The sequence below is a fragment of the Hyperolius riggenbachi genome, chromosome 2, assembly GCF_040937935.1.
Source record: "Hyperolius riggenbachi isolate aHypRig1 chromosome 2, aHypRig1.pri, whole genome shotgun sequence".
In the NCBI taxonomy this organism is placed as follows: Eukaryota; Metazoa; Chordata; class Amphibia; order Anura; family Hyperoliidae; genus Hyperolius; species Hyperolius riggenbachi.
The window spans coordinates 293600453-293622832 of NC_090647.1; the positions used below are offsets into that span (position 1 = coordinate 293600453).

General features: G+C 45.4%; 1 protein-coding gene and 1 long non-coding RNA gene across 2 annotated transcripts in view; one reads left to right on the top strand and one right to left on the bottom strand.

Moving 5' to 3' along the window:
• MTFR1L (mitochondrial fission regulator 1 like) overlaps window positions 1-21746 on the bottom strand; it is a 44601-nt gene extending 22855 nt beyond the window's left edge. The window contains exon 1 of the mRNA XM_068268952.1: window positions 21497-21746. Coding sequence (XP_068125053.1) covers window positions 21497-21595 — 99 coding nt within the window. The 5' untranslated portion in view covers window positions 21596-21746. The remainder of the gene's footprint in view (window positions 1-21496) is intronic.
• LOC137546460 (uncharacterized) overlaps window positions 21400-22380 on the top strand; it is a 44347-nt gene continuing 43366 nt past the window's right edge. Inside the window, exon 1 of the long non-coding RNA XR_011026261.1 lies at window positions 21400-21875. This is a non-coding gene — a long non-coding RNA (uncharacterized lncRNA). The remainder of the gene's footprint in view (window positions 21876-22380) is intronic.

Genomic DNA, 22380 nt, shown 5'->3' on the forward strand with positions numbered 1-22380 from the left:
GTAATTGACAGCAATAAATGAGAAAAGGAATTTAAGTCTCATGTTACTCTGCAAGAAATTTACTTTGTATTTGTATATGTTTACATGTATTAAAAATGTTATGATTTTCGCAATAGTGTTCCTTTAATACAACCAGTATGATATGTTAATATCAACAATAGATAGAACCAAAGTGCTGTACAGATTAACTTCTTCATGGGCCAGATCTGCTTGCAAATTTTAGTACAAGTTGCTTCCTGTCCTCTCTAAAGGCTCATACACACATCAGACTATAGTCTTTGGAAACTGAAAGATCACAGACCAATCTTACCACCCTTCCTGTAGTATAAGAGCCATACTCTACACAGTCTTTTCTATGGAGCTGAACTCCACATCAGATAGAAATCTTTGCAAGATGCTGCACACACAGATGCTGTACAGACACAAAAGATCAGTATCTGCAAAAGATCTGTTCCTGCCAAAGATCCGTTCCTGCAAATTGCAATGATAGTCTATGAGGTCTGCAGATCATCATACACACATGATTTAACTGACATTCATCTGCAGATCAAGCAATCATCTGCAGATCTGAAAATCCATCCTGGTGGATCTGATCTGCAGATGAATGTCAGTTAAATCATGTGTGTATGATGATCTGCAGATCTCATAGACTATCATTGCAATTTGCAGGAATGGATTTTTGGCAGGAACAGATCTTTTGCAGATACTGATCTTTTGTGTCTGTACAGCATCTGTGTGTGCAGCATCTTGCAAAGAGTTTTTTCTGATGTGGAGTTCAGCTCCATAGAAAAGACTGTGTAGAGTATGGCTCTCATACTACATGAAGGGTGGTAAGATTGGTCTGTGATCTTTCATTTTCCAAAGACTATAGTCTGATGTGTGTATGCAGCATTTATCTTTTAGCAATAGACCCTGAACAAGCATGCAGTAGATCAGCTGTTTCTGACATTATTGTCAGATCTGACTAGATTAGCTTCATGCTCGTTTCTGGCATTATTCAGACACTACTACAGCCAAATAGATCAGCAGGGCTGCCAGGCAACTATTATTGTTTAAGAGGAAATAAAAATTGCAGCCTCCATATTCTTCTCACTACAGTTGTCCTTTAAGCACGTAAGCCAAAAGATCCACAATGTGACCTAACTATACGAGAGGGGTAAGAAGGCTGCCATGTTTACCGTATTTTTGGTAACAGAAGATGCTCAGGACTACCAGATGCACCTAGGTTTAGAAGCCAAAAATCGGAGAAAAAGAAAATAGTAAACCTGGTGCGTCGACCTATTTCCCCTAAACTGTCTCTAAGTTACTCTGCCCAGCTGCACTACACTAATCCCTCCTGGCCCCACAAATTACATTACACTAACCTCTGCTGCCCACCAGCTAAGCTACACAACACTACACAAACAATGAACATTACACTACACTACCATACTGCACCTGATCCTGCCACCACAATCCTTTCCCCTTCATGTAAGCAGGCACCTCTTCTCTTTCTGCGGCGAGCGGGACTCTGCGGCCACCTCAGCTCCTCTAGGTCCTCTGCACTGCATGTCATGCGTGACCACGTGCGCCGCAGTGGTTACAGTAAAAACCACTATGCGGCAGTACGAAAGCTGGAAGTATAATGGAATCGGAGGATCCGAGGCGTCCAGTGTCCTGATCGCTGCAGGAAGAGGAGAAGAGGAGCCAGCTTCTATGAAGATGACCAGAGCGAGGGGGAGAGGAGCACGGCGGCAGGAAGTACAGAGGACATGAAGGACACAAAGGAGCAGAGACAACCAGTGTCCCGATTGCTGCAGGAAGAGGAGCCTGTTTCCATGAAGGTGACAGGAGCAAGGGGCAGAGGAGTGTGGTGGCAGGAACTACAGAGGACATGGAAGACCCAGAGGAGCTGAGGCAACCACAGTGTCCCAATCGCTGCAGGAAGAGGAGAAGATGAGCCCATTTCCATGAAGATGACCAGAGCGAGAGGAGCGCAGCGGCAGGAAGTACAGAGGACATGGATGACCCAAAGGAGCTGAGGCGACCAGTGTCCCAGGAAAGGAGCACAGCACTGGATGGGTAAGTGCTCCCCGTGCACACTACATCCATTTTACCGTATCTTCGGCCCATAAGACGCACCAAACCAAACCACCACCTCCACCCCAAGTTTTGGGGAAGAAAGTGTATGTTATAGTCCAAAAAATACAGTATTTCCTTTCAAGCTACACCAGTTGCCTGGCTATCCCGCTGATCATCCCCCTCTAATACTTTTAGCCATGGCTGTGCGTTCCATTTGCCGCAGTTCTGCTGCTATGCTGTATTTTCAGGCCTTGACAAATATTTATCATGACCTTTGATCTGAAACTTATGGCAGATGGCGCTGTCCACTGCTCAGAGTGCTAGCGAGCCCCAGGCAGGAGGAGACTCTGAAAGACAGCATGGCAGCGGACCAGCGGGGAATGGGGGCAAACGGAGGGCACAGCCCGAGAACGGAGGACATTACTAACAAAAGCAGGCACTACATTTCATTTCTTTTTTTTTAGTCTGGAATGTCCTTTAACCCCCCTGGCGTTACAATAAAATCGCCAGGGGGGGCGGTTACAATAAAAATTGCCAGGGGGGGCGGTGCAGCACTTATTTTTAGGGTAGTGGGTAGTGGCAAATCGGCGCGGAGTGGCGGTGATCAGTTTGTACACGCAGCTAGCAAAGTGCTAGCTGTGTATAAAAAAAAAAAAAAAAAAAATTATGCAAATCGCCCCACTAGGGCCTGAGAAATCCTCCGCGGCGGTTTACCCCGTGCTCAGCTCGGGCTTACCGCCAAGGAGGTTAAGGCAACTTTTTTTGTGCCACAAGAAGCAGAATCAATGTGGAAACTACTGTATCAGATTTTGAAACTATGACCAAACAAAGATGGGCAGTTCTGATAAATCAATCCAGGCACGAATCAGCAAAATACTACATCTGATTAGTCCTGTGCAAAGATTCAGTTCAGCCCAAGTTGCTCAAGAGTGAAGTAAAGACACACACACACACACAGACTTTCACCAAATGGAATTGGGAAAAAATAGGATATGTCTATCAATAGCAATTTTTAAAATAAGGCGTAAACAGGTTCTGGAAAGGAAGGGGGTGGATGGTTAGAGAAAGGGGAGAAAATGTCTGGAAGCCAAGAACCGAAGCTGCCATACTGTGGCGCCACCAGTCGCACTTGGCAATCATCTGTTAGGGCTGGAACCCACAGGAGCGCTTTTGGCAGCGTTTTGGCAGCACTGCGATACGCTAGCAGTTTGCCAAAACGCTGGGCTAATGTTAATGGATGGGGCAACTTCCACAGGAGCGTTTGCGTTTCTCAGAAACGCAAACGCAGGACATGCAGCATTTTGGGAGCGTTAGCGCTTCAATGTAAAGTATTGAACCGCTAGCGGAAACGCTCAGCAAAACCTAAACTGAGCGGTTTTGCTAGCGTTTTGCGGTTCAGCACACTGTAACAAAATGAAAAATAATTCACAGGACCAATCAGGATAAAAACGCAAAACGCAAAACGCTAGGCACCCGCTGGGGAAAAAAATACAATGTTGCAAAACACGACCAAAAACGCGCATGAATCCGCTTGCAAACCGCTCAGGCAAAACGCTAGCGGTTGCGTTTTGCGTTTGCGGTTTTCAGTGGGTTCCAGGCCTAACTCCTTTAAGGAGACATGAAAGGTGGTGGTGGTGGGGGGTTAAGGGAGGTGAAGGTGTAGTATTTTTAATTTCTGTGGTTGGTCCCGACTCCTGGGCAGCATTCATCAGGGCTAGTCAAGATAATCTGGCTGTCACAGAAGCATCTAGCCACGGCAGCCCTTACTTAAAAGGGAACCTAAACTGAGAGAGATACAGATGATTCCCTTTAAACAATACCAGTTGCATGGCAGTCCTGCTGATTTCTTTTGCTGCAATAGTGGCTGAATCACAGACTTGAAACAAGCATGCAGCTAATCCAGTCTGACTTCAGTCAGAGCACCTGATCAACATATACTTGTTGAGGGGCTGTGGCTTAAAGTATTAGAGACACAGGATCAGCAGGAGAGTCAGGCAACTGGTATTATTTTAAAAGGAAAAATCCATATCCTTCTCGGTTTAGTTTCCCTTTAAATGGAACCTTAACTGTAAAAAAAAAAAAAAAAAAAAAAAAAAAATTACTTACCCGGCCGCCATGCGTACGTTTTTATGCATCCCTGCTGATGCAGGAAGCTATTGAAGACATTAACAAGTATAATTTTACGCATTACGGGTGTAATGCGTGAAATTTTACGCATTACAACCATAACGCGTAAAAATGTACTTGTTGATGTCTGCAATAGCTTCCTGCACCAGCAGGAATGCGTAAAAACGTACGCACAGCGGCCGGCCGACTCCCAGTCGGCAAAAACGTAACTAGCTGGCAGCGGGGGACCAGAGGAGCCATGAGTGACTGCGAGGGCACAGGATGGCTGCAGGGGGCTGGTAGATGCCCCAGGTAAGTAAAACTTTTTTTTTTTTTTTTTACAGTTAAGGTTCCCTTTAAGGATTGGACCCCAGCTGGCTGACACCTCACTCCAATTAGCTCTTGGAGATGTCATTAGTCTAGGGATCCACATACCTTTTCCACCTGCACTGTGAATGTTTACATGGTGTGTTCAACATGGAAACATTTAATTCTGTGTGTGGTATTAGTTAACCACTTGCCGACACCCCCAGGATCGCGTAACACCGATTGGCGGCACCTGGGGGATTGATTAGCCGGGGATCGCGTGCATAGATGCACGCGCAGCGGCCGGCTTTAGGCTCCGCCCACCCGCCGGCCAATTAGCAGCGCCGGCAAATTGTTAACCCTGCGATCGCCGCATACAAAGTGTATAATACACTTTGTAATGTATAGAAAGTGTATTATACCGGCTGCCTCCTCCCCTGGTGGTCCCAGTGATCGAGGGACCACCAGGGGAGGAGGCAGCCACTGATCCTGGCCCCTCGGCCAAACCCTCAGATCCCCTTCCGATCACCTACCCAGTGCATTGATTGCATCTATTCTCCCTTCTAATCACCCCGAGACACCCATCAATCACCTCCTGTCACCCGGCCAAACCCTCACCCACCCCACCGCAGTGACAGAATTTTTTTTATCTGATCACTGCTGGTCTCTATGACTTAATTGTGGCTGAGACCAACCGTTATGCCACACAATACGCAACCACCAATCCAACAAGCTACTATGCCCAGCCTTTTCAGTGGAAACCAATCCAAGTCTAGTCAAAAAGAATGTATTGCGGTCTTATTGGTCTGCGCACCCAATACATCACATGCCCATGTTCTCTTGTGCCATGTCACGATTTGAGAACATCCTGCGCTTCCTGCACTTCAGTGCCAATACAACCTGTCATCTAAGAGGCCACCCTGCTTATGACCAGTTCCACAAAATTTGACCCCTCAGACCACCTGTCATCAAAATTTGCAGATGCTTATACCCCTGAACAGTCATTTTGAGGCCCCTAAAATGCCAGGGCAGTATAGGAACCCCACAAGTGACCCCATTTTAGAGAGAAGACACCCCAAGGTATTCCGTTAGGTGTATGATGAGTTCATAGAAGATTTTACTGTCACAAGTTAGTGGAAAATGACACTGTGAAAAAAAAAAAAAAAACAATTTCCGCTAACTTGTGACAAAAAAAAATCTTCTATGAACTCATCATACTCCTAATGGAATACCTTGAAGTGTCGTCTTTCAAAAATGGGGTCACTTGTGGGGTTCCTATACTGCCCTGGCATTTTATGGGCCCTAAACCGTGAAGAGTAGTCTGGAAATCAAATGCCTCAAAATAACCTGTGAAATCCTAAAGGTACTCATTGGACTTTGGGCCCCTTAGCGCACCTGGGCTGCAAAAAAGTGTCACATGTGGCATTGCCGTACTCAGGAGAAGTAGTATAATGTGCTTTTGGGTGTATTTTTACACATACCCATGCTGGGTGGGAGAAATATCTGTAAATGGACAAATGTGTGTGAAAAAAAAAAAATCTCATTTAGAGATATTTATCCCATACCATGGGTATGCGTAAAAATACACCCCAAAAACCATTATACAATTTCTCCTGAGTACGGCAATACCACGTGTGACACTTTTTTGCAGCCTAGGTGCGCTAAGGGGCCCAAAGTCCTATGAGCACCTTTAGGCTTTACAGGGGTGCTTACAATTTAGCACCCCCCAAAATGCCAGGACAGTAAACACACCCCACAAATGACCCCATTTTGGAAAGTAGACACCCCAAAGTTTTCAAAGAGGGGCATGGTGAGTCCATGGCAGATTTCATTTTTATTTTTTTTGTCACAAGTTAGCAGAAATAGAAACTTTTTTTTAGGGTTTTTTTTTGTCACAAAGTGTCATTTTCCGCTAACTTAAAAAATAAAATCTATGAACTCACCATGCCTCTTAGTGAATACTTTGGGATGTCTTCTTTCCAAAATGGGGTCATTTGGGGGGTATTTATACTATCCTGGAATTCTAGCACCTCATGAAACATGACAGGTGCTCAGAAAAGTCTGATGCTTCAAAATGGGGATATTCAGCGGCCGGGGATCGCCGCCATGTGACAGAACACAGCCTGTCACAGGCTGAACAGGACTGATAGCATCCTGTGCAGCCCCGATCACCAGGGGTGAGAGGGAGGGGGGGAATTTTGCCGCGGCGGGGGGCTTTGAGGTGCCCCCCCCCCGCAACACCCAGGCAGGCAGGAGCGATCAGACCCCCCTGCACATCATCCCCATAGGGGGGAAAAAAAGGGGGGTCATCTGATCGCTCTGCCTGCAACCTGATCTGTGCTGGGGGCTGCAGAGCCCACCCGTTAGGTGGGGGTAAAGGCTGAGTCCTCAAGTGGTTAAAGGACATCCAAGGTGAAAATAAACTGATGAAAAAAACAATTGTATCCATCCTCCTCCTCCTTAAAATGATTTTTTTTTAGATATTCCACAGTTTTATTTTATATTTAAATCTAGTGTTTAAGTTTTTACTGTTTCATTGTCTCTGCTCAATGTCGCCTTCATTGAAGTATGCTAGAGCTCAAATCTATGAATTATTGACCCTTTTTATCCTCTTTCCTGCTCTCAGAAGCCATTTACTGACAAGAAAGTATTTTATGGCTGTAATTACTTATCAGTGAGGGTTAGTCTATAGTCGGACCCAAACAGAAACGGTCACTTGCATACCTGATTTTTAACTTTTTCAGACAGCGAAAGAAAAAAAGGAACACAGCCGAGTTATTTGTGTGCTTGGCACTGTACATACACATGTCAATCTCATCATGCCAAATGTCACCTCGGTTATCCTTTAAGGGGTTTTAAGACTGCAGTCCTTTAGTGGTTAAGCAGACTAATTGTCTGTTGTAGATGAAGATCAGATCACATTTTATGACCAATTTGTGCAGAAATCCATATACACAGTGGTGTGAGAAACTATTTGCCCCCTTCCTGATTTCTTATTCTTTTGCATGTTTGTCACACTTAAATGTTTCTGCTCATCAAAAACCGTTAACTATTAGTCAAAGGTAACATAATTGAACACAAAATACAGTTTTAACCACTTCAGGATTCTGCGTACGCTTAAGTACGCCCCTGAATCCTGAAGTGGATTCCATGGAAACGGCCGCTCGTATGAGCGAGCCGCAGCAGCGCCGTAGAGGAGATCGGCGATCCCCGGCCTCTGATTGGCCGGGGATCGCCGGCATCTGATAGGCTGAAGCCTATCCCATCAGGCGCAGGACGGAAATCCGTCCTGCGCTGCTCACAGGGGGAGGGAGAGAAGGGGAAGGAGGCCAGAAAGCGCTGCGGAGGGGGGCTTTGAAGAGCCCCCCCCCGGAAACAGCCGATCAGCAAAAAAAGCCCTGGCACAGAAGTGGTTAAATGATGGTTTTTATTATTTAGTGAGAAAAAAAAACTCCAAATCTACATGGCCCTGTGTGAAAAAGTGATTGCCCCCCTTAAGTTATTTTTTAACTGAGGTTTATCACACCTGAGTTCACTTTCTGTAGTCACCCCCAGGCCTGATTACTGCCACACCTGTTTCAATCAAGAAATCACTTAAAGCGGATCCGAGATGAAAAACTAAATATAACAAGTGACTTGTCTATATATCTTATCTAAAGTTTAGATAGTTTACACAGCAAATCTATCTTCAAACAGCTTCAACAGTATATTAATATTTTTCCCTGTGATACAATGGGAGCAGACATGTTTTCTGCTTGTCACTATTACACAATTACACACACAGGCAAGCTTATCTGTATCTAGGCATGCTAATCTGCATATTCTGTGAAAACTCCACTCTTATCTCCTCCATTAAGGCCCATACTCACGGGGGACGGCCGTCGCCGCAACCGCGTGGCACGCGCGTGTTGCGGCGACAGTTCCCCCGTGTGTATGATGCGCGCGCCCCGAACCGTCGCCCGTCGGAGCTGTCGCCAGGCGATTGACCTGTTCAATCGCCGGCTACAGTCGTCGCCGCAACCTCGCCGGAACTGTTGCTAGCCCCGCATGTGTATGCGGGCTAGCGACAGCTACCCACACACACCACACGGAGCTTCCGGCGGGGGGGAGGAAACTCGGCGACAGCTTCCGCCGCATCGCTAATCCCTCTGCTGCCGTGTGGATGCAGAGGGATTTGGCGACGAGCTGTCGCCTAACTGCCGCCGAACTGTCGCGCACACGCTCCCGTGTGCGGCGACAGCTACAATTGTACCCCCGTGGGTACTTAGCTTAACACAGGCAACTGATCTGTATCTGCACTGCAGCTCTCAGATTGTGAAAACTCTGCCTCTGAAATCTATAGCTAGTAACACCTTTTTCACCTGCCCAGACTGAAATCCCACAATCCCTTGCAAGAGCCAAGGCACTCTGGAGAAGCTGTGGGTGTGGCTTGTTTAGTTTATAGGAAATTAGGGTATTAAAACAAAACAAGTATTTGGCTTGAGGAATGCCCTATAAACTATATGTAAGGAACACAATTATTCAAGGAGTAAAAGTTCATCTAGGATCCACTTTAAATAGGAGCTGTCACAGAGAAGTAGACCAAAAGCACCTCAAAAGCTAGACATCATGCCAAGATCCAAAGAAATTCAGGAACAAATGAGAACAAAAGTACTGTAATTGAAATCTATCAGTCTGGTAAAGGTTATAAAGCTATTTCTAAAGCTTTGGGACTCCAGCAAACCATAGTGAGAGCAATTATCCACAAATGGCAAAAACATGGAACAGTGATGAACCTTCCCAGGATTGGCCGGCCGACCAAAATTACCCCAAGAGCGCAGAGAAAACTCATCCAAGAGGCCACAAAAGACCCCAGGACAACATCTAAAGAACTGCAGACCTCACTTGCCTCAATTAAGGTCAGTGTTCACGACTCCACCATAAGAAAGAGACTGGGCAAAAACGGCCTGCATGGCAGATATCCAAGGCGCAAACCACTTTTAAGCAAAAAGAACATTAAGGCCCCATTCACACTTGCGGTTTGAGTCCGCAAGTGTCCGGGGGTCCGGTGGCCGCAAAGAGACCGCACAGGTCTCTGCGGTGGCCACAAGGCGGCACAAGTTGAGGATCCGGAATGTATCAGTTCCGGCTACAATAAAGTAGCCGGAACTAGATACTTTGCAGTGCCAGAAAGGCACCGCAAGCATGGGGGGATACCGGTGTGTAGTCTGGGCCCCCCAAGTGGCATAGGACCGGTGCTGGAAGCAGGGCTGTGGAGTCAGAGTCGGGCAATTTTGGGTGCCTGGAGTCGGAGTCGGGAAAAAATGCACCGACTCCTAATGAATTTGTAACTGTAATTAAAATCGAAAATATGATAAAATGTTCTATTTCTCAGATAATAGTCATTACAAATTTTATATATATATATATATATATATATATATATATATATATATATATATATATATATATATATATATATATATATATATATATATATATATATATATATATATATATATATATATATATATATATATATATATATATATATATATATACACACACACACACACACACACACACACACACACACAGTATATATACAGTAATAGCTGTGCCCAGTCCACAAAAATGAAATAAACCAATCAAAATTAGTTACTTGTGCTGCTTCAATAAAGCAGTCCCCGTATTTTTAAGGTCAGATATACATATCTGATTGTGACTGTATATATGATGTGTACACAGGAATCTCTTATATATACTAAATAACATCTATGCTGTAAGAATAAAGCCTGATATGTAGCTGTGTCACTAATAGAGATGGTCAACGAGATGGAAATAATTCCGCATTGATGCTGATTTATGCAAATGTATGCACTCCCTTTGCTCATGAAATAAAATAATTTGATAGGTTGTTAAAATTTGGTTTGGTGACTACAAATTAAAGGGTACCTGAGACTAATGAAAAGTAAAGTTTTATACATACCTGGGGCTTCCTCCAGCCCCCTTCAGGCTAATCAGTCCCTCGCTGTCCTCCATCACCCGGATCTTCTGCTATGAGTCCTGGTAATTCAGCCAGTCAGCGACGTCCGGCCGCATGCCGCTCCCACAGGCAGGAACATTCTGCACCTGCGCAATAGTGCTGCACAGGTGTAGTATGCTCCTAGCGGCGGAGTGTGTGCATGCGCACTACGTCCGACTGGCTCAAGTACCTGGACTCATAGCAGAAGATCCAGGTGGTGGAGGAGGACAACGAGGGACTGATTATCCTGAAGGCGGCTGGAGGAAGCCCCAGGTATGTATAAAACTTTAATTTCATCTGTCTCAGGTTTACTTTGTTACACAGTAATACTCTGTGGGGAGTGCATATCTCTACATATGCACTCCCCACAGAGCTGCAGGGAATCCACTGAGAATGCTGTGCACATTGAACACAGAGGTGTTGTCTGTCACCCATAAACCTTGTTCAGATTGTGCATGAAGAATGTGTACTAGAGGAAGAATCTCCTCATTCCCCTGCAGAGTACTTGCACATCATTCTTACATGTACCCACAGTTACATTGCCTAGGGCCTGACAGATGTTCTTTGTTCCGGTTTGTACCTTTTACAAGTACTCTTACCAAGGACTAGTTTTAGTCTAAAGGGAATAAATATAGTAGTCTACATATCCTTCTCACTTCAGTTGTCTTGTAAAATTCCTAAGCGTTGGCAGTTAAGAGACGAATTTCATGTTACATACTTTTAGGCTGCTTACACACTAAGACGTTACAGGCGCACATCAGTGCGCCTGTAACGCTCCCCCAACGCACAGCAATGTAACAAGTGGGCTGTTCACACAGCCCACGTTGCGTTACATGTAACGCTGCACGTTCTCCGGAAAGTGCAGCATGCTACGGCGTTACAGCGGCTATAGCCGCGTTAGACTGTTTGCACATGCGCAGTGGGGGGGCGGAGAGGAGGCGGGGAGAGCCAGCTACAGTAGCCGCGCACATGGCTACTTAATATTCACTGCACTGGCGGCCGCTGATTGGCCGGCGGGACCACGTGATGCGGAGTGTCTCGCTCCGCATCACGTGGTCCCGCTGGCCAATCAGCGCCACTCTAGGAGACATTATAGGAATCGAGCCGCCTAACGCGGCTCACTCTACCGTCCTCACTTGCAGCACCATACGTTGTGTTAGGTGCACGTTATGCGACCTTAACGTAGCACCTAACGCAACGTCTTGGTGTGCAAGTAGCCTTAATCAACAAAATTGTAATATGCAAATTAGAGGAGTCGGAGTCGGTGGAATCCTAAACTGAGGAGTCGGAGGATTTTTGGACCGACTCCACAGCCCTGGCTGGAAGCATCCGGTCCTATTGCCAGTGTGATGAGAAACATCAGTTTCTCATTGCACAGCATGGGCCGCATGTTCGGGTCAGGATCCGGCCCGGATACGCAGCCGCACCGTGACGGACTGAAAAATAGCGCATGTTGGAGAAAAAGCCGGACCGTCCCGGAGCTGCGTTCCCGGATCGGATCCGGACGGCGCACGAGTGTGAATGGATACATTGATTAACAATGTATCCATTCACCATCTGCTGTGTACAGAGCGTTCCGGGTCCAGGGAAGCCGGACCTGGAACGCTAATGTGAACCGGGCCTAAGGCTCGTCTCAGTTTTGCTAAAAAACATCTCAATGATTGCCAAGACTTTTGGGAAAATACTTTGTGGACCGACGAGACACAAGTTGAACTTTTTGGAAGGTGCGTGTCCCGTTACATCTGGCGTAGAAGTAACACAGCATTTCAGCAAAAGAACATAATACCAACAGTAAAATATGGTGGTGGTAGTGTTATGGTCTGGGGTTGTTTTGCTGCTTCAGGACCTGGAAGGCTTGCTGTGATAGATGAAACCATGAATTCTACTGTCTACCAAAAAATCCTGAAGGAGAATGTCCGGCCATCTGTTCGTCAACTCAAGCTGATGCGATCTTGGGTGCTGCAGCAGGACAATGACCCAAAACACACCAGCAAATCCACCTCTGAATGCTGAAGAAAAACAAAATGAAGACTTTGGAGTGGCCTAGTCAAAGTCCTGACCTGAATCCTATTGAGATGTTGTGGCATGACCTTAAGAAGGCAGTTCATGCTAGAAAACCCTCAAATAAAGCTGAATTACAACAATTCTGCAAAGATGAGTGGGCCAAAATTCCTCCAGAGCGCTGTAAAAGACTCGTTGCAAGTTACCGCAAACGCTTAATTGCAGTTATTGCTGCTAAGGGTGGCCCAACCAGTTATTAGGTTCAGGGGGCAATTTCTTTTGCACACAGGGCCATGTAGGTTTTGAGGGTTTTTTCTCACTACCGGTAAATAATAAAAACCATCATTTAAAACTGCATTTTGTGTTCAATTGTGTTATCTTTGACTAATAGTTAACGGTTTTTGATGAGCAGAAACATTTAAGTGTGACAAACATGCAAAAGAATAAGAAATCAGGAAGGGGGCAAATAGTTTTTCACACCACTAATTCCAAAAGGGTTCACATACTTTTTATTGCTACTGTAATTCATTGAAATGGCTGCACCAAAAAGGTCAAATTGATCAACTAAATTAGGAAGAGAACCCATGTAGATTTTTGGCATAGATGGCAAAAAGGTGCCTTTCACATTTAGCAAACGGCTGCTTCTTGCTCAATTATGCATGCCTGTGACAAGCGCTACCCCAGCTGCAAGCGCCTGGCAAATAAACTAAACTAATCACTGCCTTCTGTTGCCTAAAACAGTGTTCCCCAACCCCATCCTCAAGGCCCACCAACAGTTCATGTTTTGTGGAAATCCACAGAGGTGGTTAAGCAGCTCTGCTGAGACACTAAATTACCTTACCTGTGCATGTGTCAGGCTTGGCCATGCTCTGTGCAGTTGGTTACTCCCAAATATATGCAGACGTCCAGGATTTGATGCAAGTGATGTTTACTTACAGTGAAAGGAACATGCAATGTTCAAAGCAGGGTTTTCAAAACATGATGCAGGAACAGGTTGCAACACAAGTTCAAGATCAATATGCAGGACATGGGACCCCTGGGCGGGTGCATTGCCCCCAGGCGCCGCCCACCCCCTCTGGCCTTCGCTCCCTCCCTCTAGCCACGTCAGACCTCGATCAGGCGGCGACCAATAGTGCGGGCGCTAGGACCTAGCACACCGCACTGATATGCGGAAGTGACATCACTTCTGCATATAGAGCGGGTGCATCCGGCGCCCGCTCTTACTGGTCGGGTCGCCGCTGATCCTGAGGTCTGACACTACAAGGTGAGGGGGGAGAGGGAAGGGGGGTCCCTGTCACTCACTACCTAAACGGGGTCCCTGTCACTCACTACCTAAACGGGGTCAAGGCTGGCTACATATACATATTTACTGGTGAAAAGCTGTCTCTTATGTGCATTTGCTGGTGTAAAGCTGTCTCTTATGTGCATTTGCTGGTGAAAAGTGGTCTCTTATGTGCATTTACTGGTGAAACCCTGTCTCTTATGTGCATTTAGTGGGGAAATTGTCAGTAAAAATAATCTTTTGTCAGTAAATTTTTAGGCATTTGTCAGTAAAAAATAACGTGAAAGGTTGGCAACACTGGCAGGCTGCGCGGCGCAACGGGAAAGATACAGGCAGCCCACCTCACGCTTGGACTTGGCTGGGGGAGGAGGCGACGACAGCGAGCGAGAGTAGGGTGGCCGCAGGCAGCCATAAATACGTAGTGTGTGACTGCATCGCACTGGCAGAGCCTCTCAGCCAGAGTCAGTCCAGAGACTAGCAGACTCGCAGGCAGCCAAAGCCAGCCAGGAGCAAGCCCATGGAAGAGGGGTAGGAATGGGGTATCACATGCATGCGTAAAGAGGTGGAAGGTGTGGGTGGGATTAGGCAGGACATGGGTGTGGTTATGTGGTTGGGCGCGGTTAATTTAACCACTCCCATAGGCGCCAGAGAAAATCTTGCACCCAGGTGCCAGGCACCCCAAGCTCACCCCTGATGCAGGACCCAGTGACTGGCAAACGGATACAAGTCCAGGAACAGATATGCAGGTTGAATCAGGAAGAAGACATGCAGGTTATCCAGGAATAGGTATACAGGTTTAACCAGGAACATGCATACAAGCAAGGAATCCAGATACTCTGGGCATAAACAGGATACAGGAACTCAGGACATGAACACTAGATACACGAGTCAGCAATCAGGGAAGCTGAGGTCTAGCTGCACTAAAGCTAGGCTAGACAATACAATGCAACAGCAAAGCCTGTTGGGAACTCAGGATTCTAAATGCTTCCACTAATGGAGCAATTACCCTGCAGGTGATAGAACACTCCCATGCATATGCAAATTGGATCGCATTCACTGCCAGCTCATCGCTGCAGTGAGGCCCAGTGCACACCAAAACCGCTAGATCCTCAAAACGCTAGAGGCTTAAGCAGATTTTCAGAGCGATTCTAGGCATGTTTAGAAAAGTTCTCTAAACATGCCTAGCGTTTTCTGGAGCGTTTTTGTGTAGCAGATTTCATATATTGTTACAGTAAAGCTGTTACTGAACAGCTACTGTAACACAAACGCCTGGAAAACCGCTCTGATCTAGTGTTTTTCAGAGCGGTTTGCGCTTTTCCTGTACTTTACATCGAGTCACAAACGCTTCTGCAAACCGCCAAAGTGCTGCAGGACACACGTTTGTGGTTTGCTAAAACCTCAAACCGCTGGTGTGCGCCAGCCCATTGAGATACATTAGCCAAGCGTTTTTCAAAGACGGAAGCGGTTTGCGAAACGCTCAAAAACCGCTCTGTGTGCACCAGGCCTTACAGAGAGTCCTGACACATGCATATGCAAATTGGATGAGCTCCATTGCTTGCTGATCACTGCAGTGGCAGGGAATCCTGACAGCATGTTTCTGGTTTTCTGCAAAACATGTACTGTTGGTGGGCCTTGAGGACAGGGTTGGGGAACGGGGGCCTAAAACACCATACAGACATTAGATGACCAAAATGATTGTACACTAGCTTCAATCAACAGTCTTGTAATGGTATTTCCCATCCTCTGCAGTCGCTAGAATCCTTACTGATCTTACTAGTAGCTAGCATCCTTACCGTAGCTAAAATAATCAGGCACAATTCTGTCAGCATGGTTTATGAACTCTGCACTGGGCCTTCCAGCTGTCTTCCGTCAGGTAAATGTATAATAATTCCTTTGATGACTTCACAATAACTATCCTAGCAAGCAGCATGCTCATCTGTAGTGGAAGCCAAAGAGCACAGCATTGCATCCTATGCCATGTCATCTGTAGTTTGCTCCAATAGAGCACAATGCTATGATACAGCTATCTCTGTTTTGCCCTACAAGTGAACAACAACATTACTGGAATCAGGTCATTTAGTGAGAACATGTAGTGCTTATGGAGTAGCACACAGTATCCTCAAGGACATTGTGCTGGGAACATGTCACTGAAGAGAAAAAATATCTTGTCCTACTTTTCTCCGCATATCTGTTTCTGTTCTGCTGATGTGAGGATCATTTCACGGCTGCATACAGAACCAATGCTCGCCATAAAGCTTGCACTGATCTCATCTCTGACATTCATGCAGACAAACCCTGAAAGGAGTGGGTAATACATCTACAGACATTTAGCACAGAGTTTCTCAATATTTTATTGTTATGTACTCCTTTTGAAAGCATGTGGTCACCAGGTACCCACTGGTATGGTAAATATTATCTCAAGTACCCCTTGACAGATATATTTAGTAAATAGTTTCTAAACAATTTCAAAGGGTTTACTATGCCATTTAAATAGCTAAAATACTAGTTTGATTTTGTTTATACAGTATTTGATTTTTTTTTTCAATCACCTTTTTGTAAACAGTGTTTTCTTTTGTTTTTTAATCACAAATGGTCTTTGTAAAGGTTCTCAAATAGTGCCCCTTCAAGGACAGAAAACCAGGAATCTCTGCTGTCTTTCAAATGCAATGCTTGTTCATGAAATTATGTCTAAAGTACAGCCCAAACAAGATGGCTGTGTTCCCACCAGAGTGGAGAAGGACTTATTTTTTTGTCCAGTCTCTGCTCATTACTAACCAGACAGTGAACGGCTCCTATGTTATACATAGGAGCTGTTCACACTTGTCACTCTGCAATGGATTCATGGGATTCGTTGCAGTAAGCGTACCACAGTCCGCGATAATCCCAGACAGGCAGATGCATCTGTATCTGCCCCGGGTTATGCACTCGCCGCTGCTCGTTCCCTCTGTGCAGGGAAGATGCAGGGGAATACCCATTGGGCTGCAAAAGACCAATGGGAATCCTGCACAGCAGTGAGAATTCTCATTGGTTTATAGTGAACCATTGAAAATTCTCCCAGTTGCTGGTGAGAATTGGCCTATCACAGCCTATGGAGAGCTCCATGCTTCTGTTGGCCACCAGGCTGTTTTCAGAGCGGGACTGAGCGGTGGCGACCGACGCAGGTGAGCGTTGACCACTTCGGACGGTGGACGGACGCAGAGCGGATGCAAAATGGATGGAGCCGTGTCCATTTTGCATCCACTCCAGTGGGAACAGAGCCTTACCGATGTTCCTCTTTAATTAGTGTAGTGGTGTGATCTGCCATTTATTTTAAGTATTTATATAGCGCTGACATATTACACAGCGCTGTACAGAGTATATATCTGCCATGTCAAAACTCTGGGCAAACGACTGTGCCTGCAGTCACCAGGAGCCAGCAATGGCATAAAGCTTCCTCCACTTTTTTTTTTCACCAGCCCATACAGCTATGTGTGCTAAGTGGTAGGTGGGTGGAGATGTACATTGCACTGTGGATTGAAGAAGAGACTCTGGAACAATCACTAGTCGATTGCTCTGACAATCTGGTTTTCCTGGACTTGAACAGAGGAGATTACACAACTGCGCTAATGAGGCAGGGAAGGCTTAGCAGTCAATATGAGCTCAGGCACCCTTCTACATTGGACCAAATTATTAATTATTATTATTACTAGACAACTGAAGTGAGAGGAATATGGAGGCTGCCATATTTATTTACTTTTAAGCAATACCAGTTACCGGGCTGTCCTGCCAGAGGGACTCTGCCCTTGCCAGATTACAGTCTAGTGGGGAGTAAGTGGAGACACCAGGTAACGTAACAAAGAAGCTAGAGAAAAAAGGTATAATAAGGGCATACCCAAGCATTTTAGTAGCCTCGTTTTCAAAAGGGTCATATTCCGGGTCTGTTTTTGGAGCTAGTCTACTTTAGGGGACCCAGAAGGAATCCCTATAGTGCCACACACTGCAGAAACCAAGGTTATTGGGTGGATATAATCATGTGTAGTGCTGATCCCTACACAAGCATCTTACAACATGAAGTGTCACCGCCCGATCACCTTAAAGTGGACCTGAACCTAGAACTTCCTCTCAGTTTTAAAACATACGCAATGCTATAATAACCTTTAACCAGTTCCAGATTTCTGCTACGTATATATACGCCCCTGTGTTTACCTCTAGCAGATCAGGGGCGTATATATACGCACTGTTTACTCACCGCCGCCAATCGCGATTCCAGCGCCGTTTCCGCCGCATCCCCGTTCTTCTGTGTTCAGGGCATGAGAATAATCCATTCTCAGCCCTGATCCCCGTGCCGATATGAATGGGAGAGAGAGCATCTCTCATTCATAACACCAAGGAAACTGATACAGTTTCGTTCCTATCTGCTGTAAACAGCAGACAGTGAGCTAAGTGTAGTGCCATCTTGTGGCCAAAAAGTAAAATACATCCATATACACCCCAATATACCATAATACACTCTTACATTCAGACATTTATTTATTATTATTATTATTATTATTTAGTATTTATATAGCGCCGACATATTACGCAGCGCTGTACAGTGTATATATATATATATCTTGTCACTAACTGTCCCTCAAAGGAGCTCACAATCTAATCCCTACCATTGCCATATGTCTATATTATGTAGTGTAAGTACTGTAGTCTAGGGCCAATTTTTAGAGGGAGCCAATTAACTTATTCGTATGTTTTTTGGAATGTGGGAGGAAACCGGAGTGCCCGGAGGAAACCCACGCAGACACGGAGAGAACATACAAACTCTTTGCAGATAGTGCCCTGGCTGGGATTCGAACCGGGGACCCAGCGCTGCAAGGCGAGAGAGCTAACCACTACGCCACCGTGCTGCCCCACTACGCCACCGTGCTATTTAAATATTTACTATTGTTAAACCCCTTCCACCCCTAACCCATAGTTACCAAACTAAAACTTGTAAATAAAAAAAATTACAACATAAAAAAAAAACCTACATAGTTACCTTAGGGACTTTTTAAATATGTATGTTATGTCGATATATTAATGTTGCTTTTGTAAATAAAAGCCTATAATTATGTTTATAGTATAAAAAAAAACCACTAAACTGAAAAAATACACCTTTGTTTCCAAATAAAATATTATCGCCATACATTGTACTAGGGACGCAATTTAAGTGTTGTAATAAACGGGACAAATGGGCAAAAAAAATTTGACTGTTTTACCTACAATAGCACTTTTTTTTTTTTAAACTACAATGGCTGAAAACTAAGAAATGATAAATTTTTGCAATTTTTCTCTTCTTCTTCCCTGTAAAATGCATATATAATAAAATAATTCTTAGCAAAAAGTATTGCCCAAAGAAAGCCTAGTTTGTCCCACAAAAAATAATATATAGATCGTTTCAGTGTGTTAAGTAGTCATAAAGTTATTGGCGAATGAATGGGAGGTGCATTATGTGAAAATTGCTCTGGTCTTGAAGTGGTAAAAACATGTGGTAGGGAAGTGGTTAAAGGATAACCAAGGTGACATGATGAGATATACATAGGCTGAAGCCTATGACAGCTGATCACGGGGATTGGCTGGCGGGGGAAGGGGGGAATACATTGGTAATAAAAAACACAAAACACTTTTATTACAAAATACACAAAAACAAACAATCATCTGGGGAGCGATCAAACCCAACCAACAGAGAGCTCTGTTGGTGGGGAGAAAAATCACTAGTGTACTGTGTCCTGTGGCCCTGCAGCTTGGCCTTAAAGCTGCAGTGGCCAATTTCTCAAAAAATAGCCTGGTCTTTAGGGGGTTCAATACTGCAGTCCTCAAGTCTGAAAACCTCATATGAAGCAGTTCTCCAATCATAGCACTCTCTTACAGCAAAAAACGTTGTGATTGACTGAATAGTGTGGGCATAACCAGCACCGTTTCTAAGAGCAGGCGATACGGGGGGGGGGGGGGGCGCCTGGGGCACAGTGTTGGAGGGGGGGAGCAGCAAGCAAACTGAGACTTAGCCATGGGGAGGGGGGCTCCCTGTCTCCAGCACCGCTCACTACTTCCACTAACTAGGAGACAGAGCAGCCCGGTAGCACTTGAACCTTGCATGGAGAACGGGCCACAATTGTTGCTAGTCGCTAGCACACGGGAGCGTGTGCGCGACAGACCGGCAACAGCTCGTTGCCGGGTCCCTCTGCATACAAACTGCGGAAGAGGGATCAGCGGTGCGACGGAAGCTGGCGCCGACGTTCCTCCCCCCCGCCGGAAGCTCCGTGTTCTGCATAGAGGTTTCTGTCGTTAGTCCGCATACACACGCGGACTAGCGACAGTTGCGGCGACATCTGTCGGCAGGCAATTGACCGCGCCAATCGCCTGGCGACAGCAACAACGGGCGACGGTTCAGGGTGCGCGCACCATACTCACGGGCGACCTGTCGCCGCAACACGCGCTCGCCACGTGGTTGCGGCGACAATTGTAGCCCGTGAGTATGGGCCATAAGTCTCTGCAATGGAGTAAGAAAGCACCGTAGGGGGGCTCGAGGAGAGGGAGGAGCAGTGTCCCCCTCCCCACAGCTGAGTCCCAGTGTGGCCACTGCTCACTCTCCTTCACTGCGCCCTAAGTATCTACTATTGCATATTTTATACTCCAAAAAAATGAAGGCTCTGTGTATAATAAAAATGAAAAATAATAATAATAATAATAATAATAATAATAAAAGAGGATCATCACTTCATCCACCAAAGACCAGATAGTGAAGGAGATCTGTGTAAACAGCAGGCTGTGGACTTGGTCGATGTAAAGGTGGCCACACACACACACCATACAAATAAAAGATCCAATTTAGCACCATATCAATACGATTGAATTTCCCATTTTTTTCCCCGATTTTTAGAGAATAGACATGTTGAAAAATTCAGTCCAATTTTATCAAGATTTGTATGGTATGTGATGGATTGTGAAACTGCATTCAACCACAAAAAAATAAAATAAAAATGTATGTAACTACTCAGTACACAACAAAATGTATTCACTTTTTTTCTCACCAACCAGTTTTTTTCAATGTTTACAATCTTTTTTCCCAAAATAGCAGCAATCTCAAAAATAAGTATGTGGTACTTTGAAGATTGTGATCAAAACTTCCGATCAAATCGGAAGATTGGATCAAAATGCTCAAATAGTATAATTAAAAACATTGTATGGTGTGTGTGGCCTAGAAACCACTAAGGATACACTCGTTTCCATCCAATTTTACCAAATCTATGTAGTATAAGGGCTTGTTCACACTACAAGAGCTTTTTTAGCGCTAGTGATTTTGAAAAGTTCTTGCTAATGCTATGGGGGATTTTTACAAAATCACACCGCTCCAGTGAGAACACACAGATAGGGTAACATTAGCAAGAGCTTTTAAAATCACAAAGCGCTTAGAAAAGCACTGAGTAAATACACTGAATGGATAATTTAAGCAGTTACCATATAGTACATAGAAATGGTAAGTTTGGATGAAAAAGATTGTATCCTTAGTGGCCAGCAGAGACACAAGGGGTGAAAGCCTCGCGTCCCCATTGGTCAAACATGGGGAAACATATACTGTACTGCTCTTATCTACGTCACGTGACAACACCGGGCCGACTGACAGGGATAACAGTACCGGTAGCAGTGAGCACATAGGACCAGTGTGACATAATGGAAAGCGGCGAAGGCGATGTTACATACAAGCATAGCTACTGCCCCCTCCTCACCTTGCAGCGCTTCCTCCTGCCGTTTCTCCGCCCCTCGCAGCTCTCACCAGGAGTTCCACAGGCCTCAGTCCCATCACCGCTTAAATCCAAGGAGGCCATAGCGGAATAACGGGGACACAGCGTCTATGCGAGCACAGCGGAGGACAGTATAGCTCCTCCCAGCGGCGCAGTTACACCGGCTGCTCGGAAACAATAGTGAGAGGCTAGCAGGAAGGACAGACAGCGTTACATCCAATTGGAGGCTACGTATTTCCTAGCCAATGAGAGGAGAGGAGGATAAGGAGATAGCGGAGTGCTCTTCACTTAGTCACCAATAGTCAGCTGATGGGAGTGCGGCGTTTCAACCAATAGCAGAGAGGCGTTCCACAAAGAACACCAGGTCCAACCAAAAATTGTTATTGCTATGAACTTACTGCTGTGTTCTTTCACTGCGAGCAGTGCATCCACGTGATGTTTAGTGTATTAATGCTTTTCTATATAGCTGTTGATTCCATAAACAGTGTAATTTTGAGCTTGTAGGTATGTTCCCAGCCTTTTAGTTTAGATAGTACTACAGTAGTAGCCTCAGTTATCCAGAAGTCTCTGGCAAAAAAAAAAAAAAAAATTCTGGCCTTGCAGGATGCGCAAAGCTATTTTGCCAGTACATTAGCCTATATAATAATTTTAGTTCCTGTGTCCATGCATCGGATGTGTCTGGCCTGCATGCGCGGCACGCGAGTGGACTTTGGGCAGCGGTCATGGACAGTCTGTGGCCATGTGCATAACTCCAAACTTTTTGAGATTAGAAAGAGGGACACTTAAAGAGAGTCTGAAGCGAGAATAAATCTCGCTTCAGACCTCATAGATAGCAGGGGCATGTGTGCCCCTGCTAAAACGCCGCTATC